Raw genomic sequence first — 15,143 nt, forward strand, 5'->3', positions numbered from 1 at the left:
CATTTTTGACCGGGAACACCACAAGTGTGACTTTGTGCCATTTTGTACAAAATAAAAGCATTTCAAAACAAACTCCCTGATTAAACATTAAAGTACACTAGTGTGATAAACAGTGTACATTTTCATCAGTTTTTATTTAATATTGTGAAAATTATTCATAATGCTTTTTTTCACTCAAAAAATGAGGTGCCTACTTTCAGATAAATGAGGCCGACGATTAATCAGATGCAAATATAAATACAAAACCAGTCCTAAATGAAAGAAAAGAAGTTGACAAAAAGATTGAATCCAATCTTTGGTGATAATATAGCATAATGAGTGATTTATAAGCAATTTTATGAGGCCGGGTCATTTTTGACCGGGAACACCACAAGTGTGACTTTGTGCCATTTTGTACAAAATAAAAGCCTTTCAAAACAAACTCCCTGATTAAACATTAAAGTACACTAGTGTGATAAACAGTGCACATTTTCTTCAGTTTTCATTTAATATTGGAAAAATTATTCATAAATAATGCTTTTTTCACTCAAAAAATTAGGTGCCTACTCTCAGATAAATGAGGCCTACGATTAAACAGAAGCAAATATAAATACAAAACCAGTCCTAAATGAAAGAAAAGTTGACAAAAAGATTGAATCCAATCTTTGTTGATAATATAGCATAATGAGTGATTTATAAGCATTTTTTTGAGGCCAGGTCCTTTTTGCTCTGTAACATCACGGGTGTAACAAGGTGAAAAATCTCCTCCAGAATAGTATGAAAATTATCCAAATTTTTTTTTAGAAGTAGTTATACCCTTTGTGAACGAAGTCACAAAATTTCAGTCCAATGCGATAACATTAACTAGTATTTTCGGGAAAAATATAAAATGTTCAGAGCAAAAAGGACCCGAACACCACATGAGGGTTAACTACAATAACATTTGAAGGAAGTACAAAAACAGTTAACATGCACTAACAAACAAATGTTTCCATTTATAAACTTTAAGGGACGTTTCTTAACAACAGTAAAGTAACATGTGAAAACATTTCACATTTCACTCTCCTGCTACCTATTTACAATCCAAGAAAGCATGACAAATTGTGTTTTCATCTGAAAGCCAAAGTTTATGTAAGTAAAATGACAAACCAGGATCATTGGAAAATCTCGACTCAGTTATGTTTCTTGTTCCTATTCTCCCCTGTTTCTGAGTTGCAGACATATTTTCTTGCCAATAAATACACTCCAAAACCAGCTGCTGCTGCTATCAGAGCTGCTCCTCCTACTGTTCCTGCTGCTCCTATTGTTGCTATCTTTCCTGCAGTTAATGCAACTGCTCCTGCTTTAGCAGCTACTACACATCCTGCTCCCCCTAATACACCTCCTACTCCTCCTCCTACTGCTGCTCCAGCAAGACATTTTGAACGTAGAAGTTCATCCTGAGTCTTCTTATAGTCCTGCTCGGTGTATCTCCTGTATTCATTCTTCTTCCTCAGAGACTCGATCTTTTTCAGAAGCTCAGTGACTTGAGATTGATCGCCATCGTTGTTGTTAAAAACATGACATCCTCCTGAACACTGATCAACTACTGACTGCAGTAGTGAAGACTTTAGCAGATAAGTCTCTATTGGCACATGTAACTGATCTCCATGAGTAAAGAGCACTATTGTGTGTTTACAGGCCTTTGCTCCAAAATTATCCTCGATACATTTCACAACTTTTCTGCTCTCCTCTGTGAATTTCACATCCAAGCTAATCACCAGCAGAAACACATCAACACCATGTGTACAAGCGAATATCTGCTCTATTTTGGGCTGAACATCTGTAAACACCTTTTTTGTATCAGGTAGTCCTACAGTGTCAATCACATTTATAGTTGGTTCATTTACCACTGTTTGTTCTGATCTACAAATTTTCGTCACAGACGAGGGAGAAAAATCTACTTCAAATGTGTTTCTGTCTCCACCCAAGATGGTGTTTCCTGATGCACTCTTTCCTGCTCCAGTCTTTCCCAACAGAACAATATTCAGATCTGATACTGTAAGTAAGAAAAATAGATAGATTGATGAATATAAAAATGGATGGATGGATGGATGGATGGATAAATGATACCATGAGATATTCAGTACTTACTTAGAGGTTGTTCGCTGCTTCTTGACATCTTGCTTATTAATTCAGTTTGAACAACTGATATTTTTCTCCCTCTGTCATGATAAAGGATAAAAATTTAGAAGTTATTAAAATGTAAAAAGTACCTTATTATTTTGATACCAGCATAGACCTGTACAAACAGCAATATCGGTTCAAAAAACTGATCTATCAAATAGTTAATTTGTGTGATTTAAAACTACTAAACAAAACAACAAACAAATACAGTCATTTTAATTGTTTTATTGTTCTTTGCTTGTTACCCACAGTTTATTTTCTAGACAGTTACCTTTTCAAAAAAAAAAATAATAATAATAATAAAAAATAAACTGCTAAACAAGGTTCAGTTACTTTTGTATGTGTGAATGGCAATGAAAATAAAGAAATCAAATTACAGTAAAATAAAAATTATAGTAATCTTTATCATCATAAGTATGGTTTAATTAAAATGTCCACATCTTACGATGGAAGTCACACCAGAACCTTCTTGACAGATAGAATACAACACAACCTACAAAAGCAGGAGCTATTATTTTCAACATTATCATAACTATGTTTCTCTGAGTCTTCTTGAACATCTCAGTGGTGTAGCAGTCTCCTCTATTTTTCTCCATTATTGTCTTGATTTTCTCTAGCCATTCAGTGATTTGAGCTCCATCCTTATTCACATTGTTAAACACATGATATTTTCCCCCACATGCATCCACTAACTTCTGCAGCTCTTGACTTTCCTGCAGAAATGTCACTATTGGTTTAGTTAACATATCAGCTCCAGTGAACAGCACCATGGTGAATCTCTTCATATCTTCCCCAAAGTTCTTCAGAATCCATTTGACTGTGTTTTGTTCTTCCTCTGTGAATCTGTCCAGTCTGATGACCAGCAGAAACACATGAGGACCAGGAGCAGACATCTGCAAACTCTTCTCAATCTCAGCCTTCACATGTTTTTCAGTCATGGACGTGTGAAACAGCCCAGGTGTGTCAATCACTGAGATGTTCCAGCCTTCCACATGTCCCTCATGTTTCTCACACTGTTGAGTTGTAGATTCAGAGGAGAGACTAATGTCAAACACATCTTTTCCCAGGATGGTGTTTCCTGTTGAACTCTTTCCTGATCCAGTTTTACCCAGAAGAACAATCATCAGATCTTTTCCCACTGTGAAACAAAGATTAAAATAAACTAACCCTTTTCATTTCACAGTTGAATTCATAATGTATGACTTAATTCTTTATTTACCTGAAAACAGAAATCAAACTATAGCCAATATTATCTTTGTATTAGACTTGCCACGTATCATAAATTTTGCACCTGAACAGAATGTATTTAAACCAATTACACCATTAAGTGATGGTTGGACACTAGGTGATGCTATGGGATCATTTACACCAGGGGTGTCAAACTCAGTTCCTGGAGGCCCGCAGCCCTGCAGAGTTTAGTTCCAACCCTGCTCCAACACACAGACCATGTAGTTTTCAAATAAGCCTAAATGATTAGATTAGCTGGATCAGATGTGTTTAATTAGGGTTATATCTCAACCGTGCAGGGCTGTGGCCCTCCAGGAACTGAGTTTGCCACTCTTGATTTACACTGTGCATTTACTTTCTCAGAAACACTTATTGAAGCAACAAATTATGACTTTGTTTCCTAGAGCAAAAACAACAACAACAAATAAATAAATAAATAAAAACCTTTAAGTGAACGATTCTGTGCATATCAAACGTGGTTGTTAACAACCAGGATGTTTTTCAGCATTGCTATTGTCTGCGGTTGTTATCTGGGAATAAGTATGTTGAACTGACCAATCAGAATCAAGTATTCCAGAGAGCAGTGTAGGGACTGTATAACAAACAGCTCATCAATATTTTATGTAATTTGTAAATGTATTTATTTGTTAACCAGAGGTGGGACTTTCAAGTCACAAGCAAGTCTCAAGTCTTGCTTGAGTTAATGAGATAATTAAGTGAGTAATTTAATGATGATTGTGCATTAGTAATGAACACCTGCTGTTATTGAGAATTAAGTGTTTGCTTTAGTTGAGCTCTTGACCCTTAACTACTTGTGTTAGATCTTTCTCTGTAACACTGCTTGAGGAGTTGTGATGCAAAGCGATTAGTATTATGCAGTGAGTAACTGTTTTTATACAATGAGAAAGTTCTCATGAGATGACTTGATTACAATCAAAATATATTAAATGTTTGCATAATCAATCTTGTGAAACTATAGCATAGACTCAAAATGCTGGTCTCATATTTACAATGAATATGTCATGCAAACAAAAATCTTAAGTCCATCTGCTACTTCAAGGTTTGATCCGGCAATGCACAATTACTTGCTGAGAAACAACATAGCAATTACTCAGAAGCAAATTACTTTGAACTTGTGAAAGAGTCAAGTTGATTTCATCCAAGGTTGTGGCTAAAGTCAAATGTAGTTATTTTGTTTCTCTTTTCTTCAGTGATGTTGATTGTTAACAGCAGCTGTTCATCACTAATGATCAATCATCATTTAATTATTCACTTAATTATCTCATTAACTTTAACTCTTTGAGGACTTGGGATTTGACTTGAGACTTGCTTGTGACTTGAAAGTCCCAACTCTGTATAATAGGCATCATTGCTGTAGTTTTAACATTATTACGAGGACATAAAAGATCACGACCGCTACGGTTTGCTTGAAAAGTAGATCGTAGATGCCTTCGAGATCGATCACAATATAAAATCGACAGATCGCCCTATGTCACACTGTAGGGTCTCAGCTGTGATTGATGTCAGATTGTAAGACAATCGAGACGCATTGAAAACGGACCCACGCAGTGCAAGAAACATCAACACATAAAACATTCAGTGAAGGTGTGCTGTTTTAGAGAGACTGGCATGCTGAAGAAGAGGTCAGAAGAGGCTACATCCTTATAAACAGCAGAAATGTTTACCAGTACTGTATATTCAGCAACATAGCATCAGCCATCCGTACATGAGGGGAATATGTCACGTACTGAGATAAGAATAAAAGTCTAAACTTAATTCTTGATGTTGGCTGTGTTAATGTCTCGTAATCTCAACCCGATCTGCGTCGCACAGATGAGGAGACAGCTTTAATAACCTTGGGTGTGACGCAAAAACAGATGACGAGCCACTCCTAATCATTTCTCATAAATGTCCATGTAGTTTCTTGTAAACCAAGGCTGCTTGTCATGTGACACAAAGCAGCCAAGATAGCACTGTATACAGAGGTGCAAAATCCAGGGGTCAGAAAGTAAAAGTCCTGCCATATGTTTATTCCACCCATGAACTCAGCAGCTGATTTCAGCAGAGGAGGAACCAAGTCATTCCTTTCAGATCACAAACCAGTCTGGAGTCAAATCCCAAGTCCTCAAAGAGTTAAAGTTAATGAGATAATTAAGTGAGTAATTAAATGATGATTGTGCATTAGTGATGAACAGCTGCTGTTATTGAGAATTACAGAGGATCAGATGTTGATGTTTTATTGGTTAAAATGATGGCACCATCATGGAGATCAGTGTTTGCTTTAGTTGAGCTCTTGACCCTTGAAATCTTGTGTAAGATATCTTTCTGTAACACTGTATTAGATGTTGTAAAGTAGTGAGAGCAGTGCTAAGCAGTGGATCCGTGTAACCCTGTGCAGTTCTTTGTTCAACTTGCACCATCAAAATGATTCAAATGAAAAGTGTGCTTGAAACTTTCGTTTATACTTGCTTTGGAGCAGTTTTCAAACAATTAACTGTCTCTCAGTATAATTTAAAATTTTTAGAGTTTGGATTGTTGTGCCCAAATCTGATTTTTAAACTAACTAAAAAAATGTCTAATTATTCTGATATTCCACTTCTCTGTTTTGCGCTCACCAGTGGGGGGAGCAGGGTGGGGGATGTGGATATATTTCCCCAGAGCGCTGTATGTATAGGCCCTATGCCTATGCATTGGCACGTCTGACCATGCAATAATTTATCATCAGACCTCCATTAACTGTGTGACTGCACGTTAACAACCACAGATTGTCTGGAAGATGTGTGAGTGGAGTGTGCTTGATGATTACGAAAGTGTAATCCACAGGTTAGTAGAGGAGCTGGGATACACATGCAAACAGGTTCAAGAGGTCCTACAGCAGCAATATGGACTCGGGAGAGGCTCCAGTATTTCCTCCATTTCTCAATTCTGCGCATCGAGGAACATTCATTGTTTTGAATACACACAGCTATAGGGAGAGATGGTGTGGATGCAGTCGTTCGACTAGCAGTCACCGTTTGCGGCCCTGTGTGCGGTAGAAAGATGATGACTGGGATGTTGAGAGCTTCGGGATACAGGTTGGGCAGGGGCGGCGCCTGAACATTTTGAACGCAGGTGCTGAGGGGGTGCTAGATCATTGACACGGGGAGCTGGGCAATTCAGGACTCCAGTGGTCGCTCTTTTGCGACTAACTTTCTCAGTTGGTCGCACGAGCACGTTTTTTTTTTCCTACAACATGGGATTAATCAGTGCATGCTGATGAACTTTTATCATAGTTTATAGTTATATGAAAATGAAAGTGGCTAACATTCAACCTGTTCTTTTTCCTCTTTTGCTATGTTATAAACAGGTGTCCTGACATTTTATCCTACCTGTCAGATTGTCCTACCAGGGTTTACTGCGCATGCGCACATCAAAATCGCGTCCATTTTCTCATGCTAAACAACAATATTTAATGTATCTGCATTACTGTAAGTGTAGGTTTAGGGTTGGGGTAGGTGTACACTTTAATAAAACACAATCTTATATGTAGAAAAAAATATTTATTGTTGGTTTCCTATAGCTGTATCCCTTCCAGCCACAACCGGGAATATAACATAATTACTGTATTTGCATTACAAGGGTGGGTTTAGGGTTGGGGTAGGTGTAGACGTTAATAAACCATAATTTTACAGGTAGCATTTTTCATTGTTGAATTGTACTACCCACTGTTTAATAGGAGATAGCAAAATCTCACGGGGTAGTACAAATCCACATTACACCGGGCTTCGGATGCTTTCACTTTCGATTTCGCGATCTTGTCACGTTTTACAATAAAAGATAATTGCCTGTTTTGCATACATCTATACACCTTTCACTTTTTAAGACTAAAACAAAAGATGGATTCATTGTTATTTTTAATTAAAAAGCACAACCACAATAAAACAGTAAGATACAATGTCAAACAAGCTTACAAAACGTGTATTAACAAAAACGAATAAGATGAGGCATGGCATACACCACATGCTGTATTACATAATGACCAATAAATTACAGAACGTTTAGCAAACACTGAGGAATCAAATAAAAAATTATAAAAAATAAATAAATAATAAAAAGTCTCCATATATATAGCATAACGTGAGGTAAACAGCAAAGGTAAGCTTTTCAAAATGAAAACAAAAAGGAAAGTAAAACTAAACTTGCTGAATTTCTTTAAACTTGAGCACCTTTATGCGCATAGGCGGGGTGTGTGTAAGGCTGTATGGCCACGGGGACTTGGGGCAAAAATGCCACTAAATTAGACAAAAATGCCCCTGCACAAACAAATTAAATCTATTACGTCTGTTGCTAACAAAGTGAATATGAATAGACAGTGTCGATTGCGGCATTAAATTAAGATTTGCTCATGTTGCACCATATTTCATTTTAGGCGTTTTTACCGTGTTGCGCATTTTAACCAATCACACACAATTCTGTTGAGCTTAGGAATGCAATGGCCAATCAGAGGAGTTCAGAGAGTTCAGAGTTGAGAGCGCGTTCGCTGACTGAATACCGGACTCTTGCAAATTCTCTCATAATAAACAACAAAGCACAGATGTATGTACAATGTAAGTGGATTCATCTGAAAGAAGAAAGTCATATACACCTAGGATGCTTCAGGGGTGAGTGAAACGCAGCATTATTTTCATTTTGCGGTGAACTAACCCTTTAAATACAAATTCAGTCCAATTAAAAAAATGTTTAGCCTACATGACATCAACATCATTTTAACCAATAACATCAACATCTGATCCTCTGTAATTCTCAATAACAGCAGGTGTTCATCACTAATGCACAATCATCATTTAATTAGTCACTTAATTATCTCATTAACTTTAACTCTTTGAGGACTTGGGATTTGACTCGAGACTCGTTTGTGACTTGAAAGGAATGACTTGGTTCCTCCTCTGCTGAAATCAGCTGCTGAGTTCATGGGTGGAATAAACATATGGCAGGACTTTTACTTTCTGACCCCTGGATTGTCCGCCTCTGGATATAAATGCTATAATGTTACAGTATTATTGCACGCACAAGTTGCAAAACAAATATTTCCATAGGAGTGATGGTGAACAGATAACTGTGCAGTATCTGTTTTCTGAAGAAAAACAAAGAATAATTTGATAAGTTTTTATTTTACAAGTATTCAAACACTGAAAACATTTTCCAGAGATCATTTAGACCTACACAAAAAATGTCCTCTATTTGTTTTTCTTCTCTAGTCACGTTTGATCTCGTGAGTCTCCGTGAGATCTCGTGTCACTGTAAAATCGTTCCTGTAATCATCAAGTGTGTGGTCTCGTGGTCTGGTCGAATCGTCTAGTGTGTGCGTTCAGAGGATTATAAGGCTAAAAATTGGTTGAAACTGTCTTCATGTCTGTGGTCTCCACAGAATTGGTTAAGATTTGAAAATCGTCTAGTGTGCAGCCAGCCTTAAATAACTCCACAAACAGCATCACCAGCTTCACTTATTACTAACCAATGTGACTTTGGTTCTGACATACAAAAGTTCTCATTGAGAATTAATAGATTTTTACCAAATGTTCCCATTACATATTATATTACATTACATATGATTTTGTGGACTGAATATATATATATAACTGTACTGAAAGAGAGATCTGGTTTTGAAAGTGTGACTAGAAGTGATAAAATGTGATCGGCTTGAGTTTTGAAAATGTACACCTTTCAGGTGGTAACTGTACCAAAATTAATTAAAAATCCTCTATTTATTAGTTAAATTAAGTTGTAACAAAATGTCCAAGAGTTCAAGTGTTGCATTAGCTGATTTAGAGAGGCAAACTGAAGAAACTTGAGTGCACGACAGCAGAAATCATCATTCCAGCAGCAATGGAGATTTTTCTGAATATCTGCGTGACAGCGATGTCTTTGTCAGAGCTAAAAACAGTCGATGTCCTGAAGCGATGTGTTCGATGTGCGGTTCAACCTGTTGAGGAAGTTTTACTTGCAGCTGCATGTCTGAGTTCACATTTTTCTCACTTGTGAGAACCTACATGATTGTCAAATGTACAAATATAAAAAAATATGTACATGTTATTGATCAATTGACCCTTCACTAAGCTCCACCCCTCAGTTACTGTTGCTAACGGTACAGAACATCCCATAAGAATGAACTAGAGATTTCCATGCAGTGAACTGCATCATATTCAGTAAAATGCACTCAAAGTGGTAAATGAATGGATATTGTTTCTTTAAGCACCAGGGGCCCGTATTCATAAAGATTCAAAAGAATCCTCTCAGAGAGCTCCTAATTTAGCTTAAACATTTCTAACTAGGAGTCTTAGCTGAAACGTGATTCAGGACCAATCTGAGATCAACTCTGAGCGAGGAAAAGACAAAAACTTTCATTTTAGTGAGGAGGCGGGGCTGACCCCGTTGCTAGCTATGACAGTTTTTTGAAGACTGTGATTGGTTGGTTGTCCAAGAAGGATATAAAAGAGCGCTTTTAAGAGTAGGGTCTATTATAAGCCTTCACTTTGAAATTACAGGCGTAATTTTTCCTGTTATACCATTCTCACGCACTCTCTCTCTCTCTCTGTCTCTCTCTCTCACACACAAACACACACACACACACACACACACATTATATATGTATATGTATATTCTTTATTTTTTTATTTTTTTTACCATGCTGTCATACTTAACGTATTTTATTGGAAATGAACGGCGACACAATATATAGTGATTACTTCCATTTCTGGCACTATGGCATTTCTCTGCAGTGTCGGAGATGTTAGCGTGCCTCTAATAAGATCAGTCACAAACATAATCCTGCACGATCTAATGTGTAGCGTTTTATTAACTCTCTGTCATGTTTTTTACGATTTTGGATAAGATTATATATTAAAGGTGCACTAAGCGATTTTTGCCAAACGATGTTGATATTTGAAAGCACCAAAACAAACACGCCCATACCCTGACAGGGCCTCACCCTTATTTTGAAATCTCCGCCCCACACGTACGTACATAACCCTGGCATAATGACGATCGCGGAAACAAGTTGTTTGAAGCGAAGCAAAATCAACGTTACTCACCTATCAAGAAGAAACAATGCAACCTCGGCGTCCGAATCGAGCCATGAGTTCTCTCCACCGCTGGAAAGCTGCTCCGATATTTACGCGGATCCTACCTCTTGCCTGATCGTAACCCTTCTTTTTTATGTTTTGTTTCTCTAATATTTTCCTCTTTTTTTAATCTTCAAATTCTCTATATCTATAGTCGATCTGATTATATCCGTCCTGTGCACTCAAATTGAGCGCACTCTTCTATCTAGCATTGCAAGACACGCCTCCTTACTGCTGATTGGCTACAAGTGTGTTTGGGGACTCGGTCCGACACTGTGTTTTACTGATATCTTTCTGATCTTTGTTGATATTTTTAACGACCAGCATCAAAACAGGATGGAAATGTTAAAGATGAAAAACAATCTCCAAAAATGAAAACAACGCCAAAGTGACTCGAGTCCCGGCATGCTATCTGTCATCTTTAGGGTAAAAATAGAGTATTCAACATGCTTGTAATGTACAATGAATGTAAACAGAAGTTCTGCTTAGCTTTATCTAGTTTGACTTTATCTCCCAGCAGCAGCTTTGACCGATCAAAAGCTCCCACGAGGATTTGTTTTGAAGAAACACTGAGTTTTTGATATCAGGCAGGATGTGAGTTTGCAAGGCAGGCCTTGTCTTAATATTTTTTTTTCCACTTTCTGTTTCTTATGACCCATCAGCTGAATGAACTGCATTGAAAGTCACTGAATGTCTGAGACGTGTTGAATCATTTCTTTCATTCTGAAGGCCGCGGCTCTCCAGCGCTGCACGATACATTGAAACGCGTGTCCTCGCTGAGAGCTGTCGAGCACAATGGTGTATTCATCAGATGATTATAGCATAATATCTCCCATTAAACCCATGAATAATCATACAGAGGGCAGAGTCTGTATTTCAGGCCTGTTCTACACAAACAAAGTCATTTGCGGAGCGATGCAGGGTGCAGGTTTTAAATCTGGGATGTTTTTAGAGGAAGCTGTCCATTAGCATGATAGTGCGGCTAATGTCACAAATCGTGACTGAATGTCACCCATGTCATTAAACACGGCAAAACCCTTGTGTGATCGGTGAGTAAAAGAGAATGGCTGCATAAATAATGGTGGAAAAGATCATTATCTGTCTCAGCAAAACAGAACGGCAGGCATCCCATCTAAATTACATTCTATTTATGAGATCAATTAAATGCATTCAAAAATATGCCAAATAAAGAAGAAAGACCCAGACATGTTCTCAACAGGTTTCGTGAGAAACCTTGAAAACAATAATCACAGCAGTCAGCTCTCATACGTCTCTCTCTACCTTTTTTATTTACATGATCTGTATCCTGTCATCACTTCTTTGCTTTCTTCCACAATTCGTGTGTGATTAGATCTCTGTCTGGCCTTGCGTGCCAGTCCCTCTCCTCCTGTCCTCCGTCTTCTCCAGCAAACACCTGTCCGTCTCTCATCTCTCCACAGGCTGCTGTGCTTCTGCGTAACATCACCAGGACTTCTGCTTGATCTAATCCAGGCATTTTACGTAGTATCTGCACAAGTCAACAAAATAGGCTGTGCACAGTTTCTGCAAGAATAACAGCTACAATAAAGTCATAATCATTTGTTATAGGATCAAACCTTTGAGAAGTTTTTTTTTCATTAGTGGTTAATAAACTTTGCATCATTTTTTTTTACACTTTTCATCAGTGTAAATGATAAGTCGTTTCCTCTAAAAAGCTGTTTATTCAGAATCATTTAAGTGAAACAGAAAAAACTAAAAGATGAACAGAAACACAGTACAACTGACTTTCAGTCTCAGCCCTAGATTAAATCAGCTGAAATAAAACATATTACATTACCATTTTTATTGAGAACAGAGGTTTAGATATTTAATTTGGTTAATTTCGAAGTCACCGTTAAGGTAATCAGTGTTTGCTTTAGTTGAGCTCTTGACTTTATAACATTACTTTTTCTTTGGTTGTTGTAACTCTGTGTTTGAAAAAAAACATTAGTTACAGCCTAAACCTCTGTTAATTGTCAATAAGAACTTTTGCATGAGTGAAATAAAGTGGTTAGAAATGAGTGAAGATGCTGTTTGTGGAGTTGTTTAATTCTCAGTTGTTTTCATCTAAGTCTGTGAAGGTATGTCAGTTGCAGTTGTTGTGTTTCAGATGGTCTCTTCATCTAGACATACAGACATAGAGTAGTGTTCATTTAAAACTGAGGATTTTGATGTTTAGATGCTGAGATGTTAATAAAACTTCAGTTGAAAGAACATTTAAGAACATCATACTAACCTTTAAATATTGTTCTATTAACATTAAGGAAACTGGACAATTTTATGTTCTTGGAATGTTACAAATCAAAGTTCCAAGAATGCTGAGTAAATTATGAAAATTAAGTTGAAAGAAAGTTTCAGGAACATCAATACTAACCTTTAAAAAAAAAAAGTTTCACTAACATTAAGAAAACGGGACATATAGAATGTTCCCATAACCAAAACAATTTTCTTAAAACGTTCTTAGAACTTAAAATTGTTAGCTGGGAAAAAATCAACAAAATTTTGAAATGTTTATTACAACATTCTTCTGATGTTATTTTTACTCAAAATATAATGATATTTGAACATTAACTTTTAAAATTCCAATAAAGTTACAATAGGGCCTTTCGCACCGCGGGAACCTTTTCATAGTACCAGAACTAATTGTGGAACTACCCACTTTTTGGCGTGTTCGCACCGCCGGAACTGGGTGTGATTTTAGTACCGGACTGCCTTTTTCGAGAACCAAATTAGCTCCTACTCCGGAGCAGGGTCTAACCAGCACGACTGGTACTAATCGTGATGCAAGTAGACATTGATTGGCCAAACGCGTACGAAAACACCCTCACCCGCCATGATTTAAAACGCCGTGTAAACATACTGTAAACATTGTGTCAACTTATTTTGCAAGTATGTAGAACAGCGATAGATGGGCGGACGCTGAAGTGCAGGCACTTGCAGCAAATGTAGCACTGCCAGTTGTCGTTGGAGATTCTTAGTCCTCCTTTCCGTTCTTTCAGTCGCTTTACGTATACGTCGACTTTCCATGTCCATTATTGTGAAACCCGCGAGACACAACAAAGCACAGCTCCGATCACAGCGTCCTCCATCCTCCTGTTGTTAACGTTGTTCTTCTTTGTTTCTGTTGTTGAACGCCGCGCACAAATGACTTCGCTGTCGACCGGCTTACGTCACTTCCTAGTACACACTGTAAACTGCGAATGCAACCCTTTAAATGGTACTGAGAAATAGTTCGCGCAAAATCGTCCCAGTACTTTAGTACTGTACATTTAGTTCTGGAACTAAAGCGGTGCGAAAGGCCCTGATGTTGTTTTCCTTTAGTGATTATAATGTTATTTAAAGGTTACAAAATTGTTTCTTAAAACGTTCATCAAGTACAAATATCATCATAGAGACGCTCCAAGAATGCTGATCTCTTAACGTTTTCTCACAATGTTATGACAACCTATACCAATTATTAATAAAGTTATGGTAATGTTCTATACTTTACATTACTTTCAGAATGTTTTGTCCCAATGTTCATATAACTTTTAACAAACGTTCCCTGTTAGCCAGGTAGCTGCCTCAGTTCAAATGCAGCGTGAACTGTGTTTCTTCACACATTGTAAAAGCTTTAGTCTACTCACTAGAAAGGTATTAATAATAAATGCTTCTGCTTGTCTCTCATTCTCCACAAGAAGTGTTTGTTTTGGTCTCCATAATCTGAAGCAGTTCTTCTTTAAACAGGTTTTTGAACTCTTAAACACAAGAAGAAAGGGAAGCAGGCACCTGAGCAGCACATGAAGGACGCTGTGCAAGAACATGCGTGCCACGCGGCACATTGCAGAGGTTCTGTTGCCATGCCAACCTCGCATCGCCACAGAAACGAGCGGTAACTAGAGCCGCTATACTGTCCTTAGCATCTGTGCAACACACAGAGACATGTACAAATATCTTGTGGGGTTTTTTTTCTCACAAATCTCACATGCATTTCATTTAGGGTTTCAAAAGATATGTCTTAGATACGATCCCAAATATCAGATATCTCCATATGAACGCAAATATTACTGTAATTCAATGAGTGCAGTCATTCTTGGAAATATCTCAGAAATAGTTTGTTGTTGCACAATATTTACTTTTTACTTTTTTTATAATAAAATAATATACAATATACAAATATTATTTATTTTATTCTATTATTCTCAGTATATATTTATATATTGTCCATCTACTTTAAATATATTATCTCTATATATTATAATATAAATATGCTTATATTTTCCTAAATATGTTAGAAAACATTGGGAATTTTAATTCTGGCTTCTTAAAGGTGGGGTAAGCGATTTCTGGTAGCCAATGTTGACATTTGAAATCACCAACACAAACACGCCCCTACCCCAAAAGGGTCTCGCCCCTATTTTGATAGCTCCACCCCACACATACGTACGCAACCCAGGCAACGATTAGTTCTGTGAAACAAAGCAAAACTGCTGCTGCGTTCTATTCATGATGTATTGACACAAATTTTAAATGATTTTCAACGGTCGCTTTGTCGCGTCCAGTGTACTAGACAGACTTTAGCTGTTGCGGCGCAGACACAGTGTTTCTCACCTATCGAGAAGAAACAAAGCAACCTCGGCATCCGATCTCAGGCCTTCCGCTCCTTGAGTTCTC

At 37.4% G+C, this 15,143-nt stretch overlaps 2 protein-coding genes across 2 annotated transcripts; both read right to left on the reverse strand.

The window, feature by feature from the left end:
* Positions 1 to 1,151: 1,151 nt before the first annotated feature.
* On the reverse strand, positions 1,152 to 2,162 carry LOC107571867 (GTPase IMAP family member 8-like). The gene is made up of 2 exons (XM_016258251.1): positions 2,113 to 2,162; positions 1,152 to 2,017 (listed from the first exon to the last, which is right to left on the reverse strand). Exons 1-2 carry the CDS (start codon positions 2,138 to 2,140, stop codon positions 1,152 to 1,154), a joined length of 894 nt encoding a protein of 297 aa, XP_016113737.1. The 5' UTR covers positions 2,141 to 2,162.
* Positions 2,163 to 2,598: 436 nt separating this feature from the next.
* LOC107571868 (GTPase IMAP family member 4-like) lies at positions 2,599 to 3,269 on the reverse strand. The gene is made up of 2 exons (XM_016258252.1): positions 2,679 to 3,269; positions 2,599 to 2,613 (listed from the first exon to the last, which is right to left on the reverse strand). The coding sequence occupies exons 1-2, from the start codon at positions 3,267 to 3,269 to the stop codon at positions 2,599 to 2,601; spliced, it is 606 nt and encodes a 201-aa protein (XP_016113738.1).
* Between the last annotated feature and the right edge of the window lie 11,874 nt (positions 3,270 to 15,143).

This window comes from Sinocyclocheilus grahami, unplaced genomic scaffold, assembly GCF_001515645.1.
Source record: "Sinocyclocheilus grahami isolate Dianchi unplaced genomic scaffold, SAMN03320097.WGS_v1.1 scaffold1664.1, whole genome shotgun sequence".
Taxonomy (NCBI): domain Eukaryota; kingdom Metazoa; phylum Chordata; class Actinopteri; order Cypriniformes; family Cyprinidae; genus Sinocyclocheilus; species Sinocyclocheilus grahami.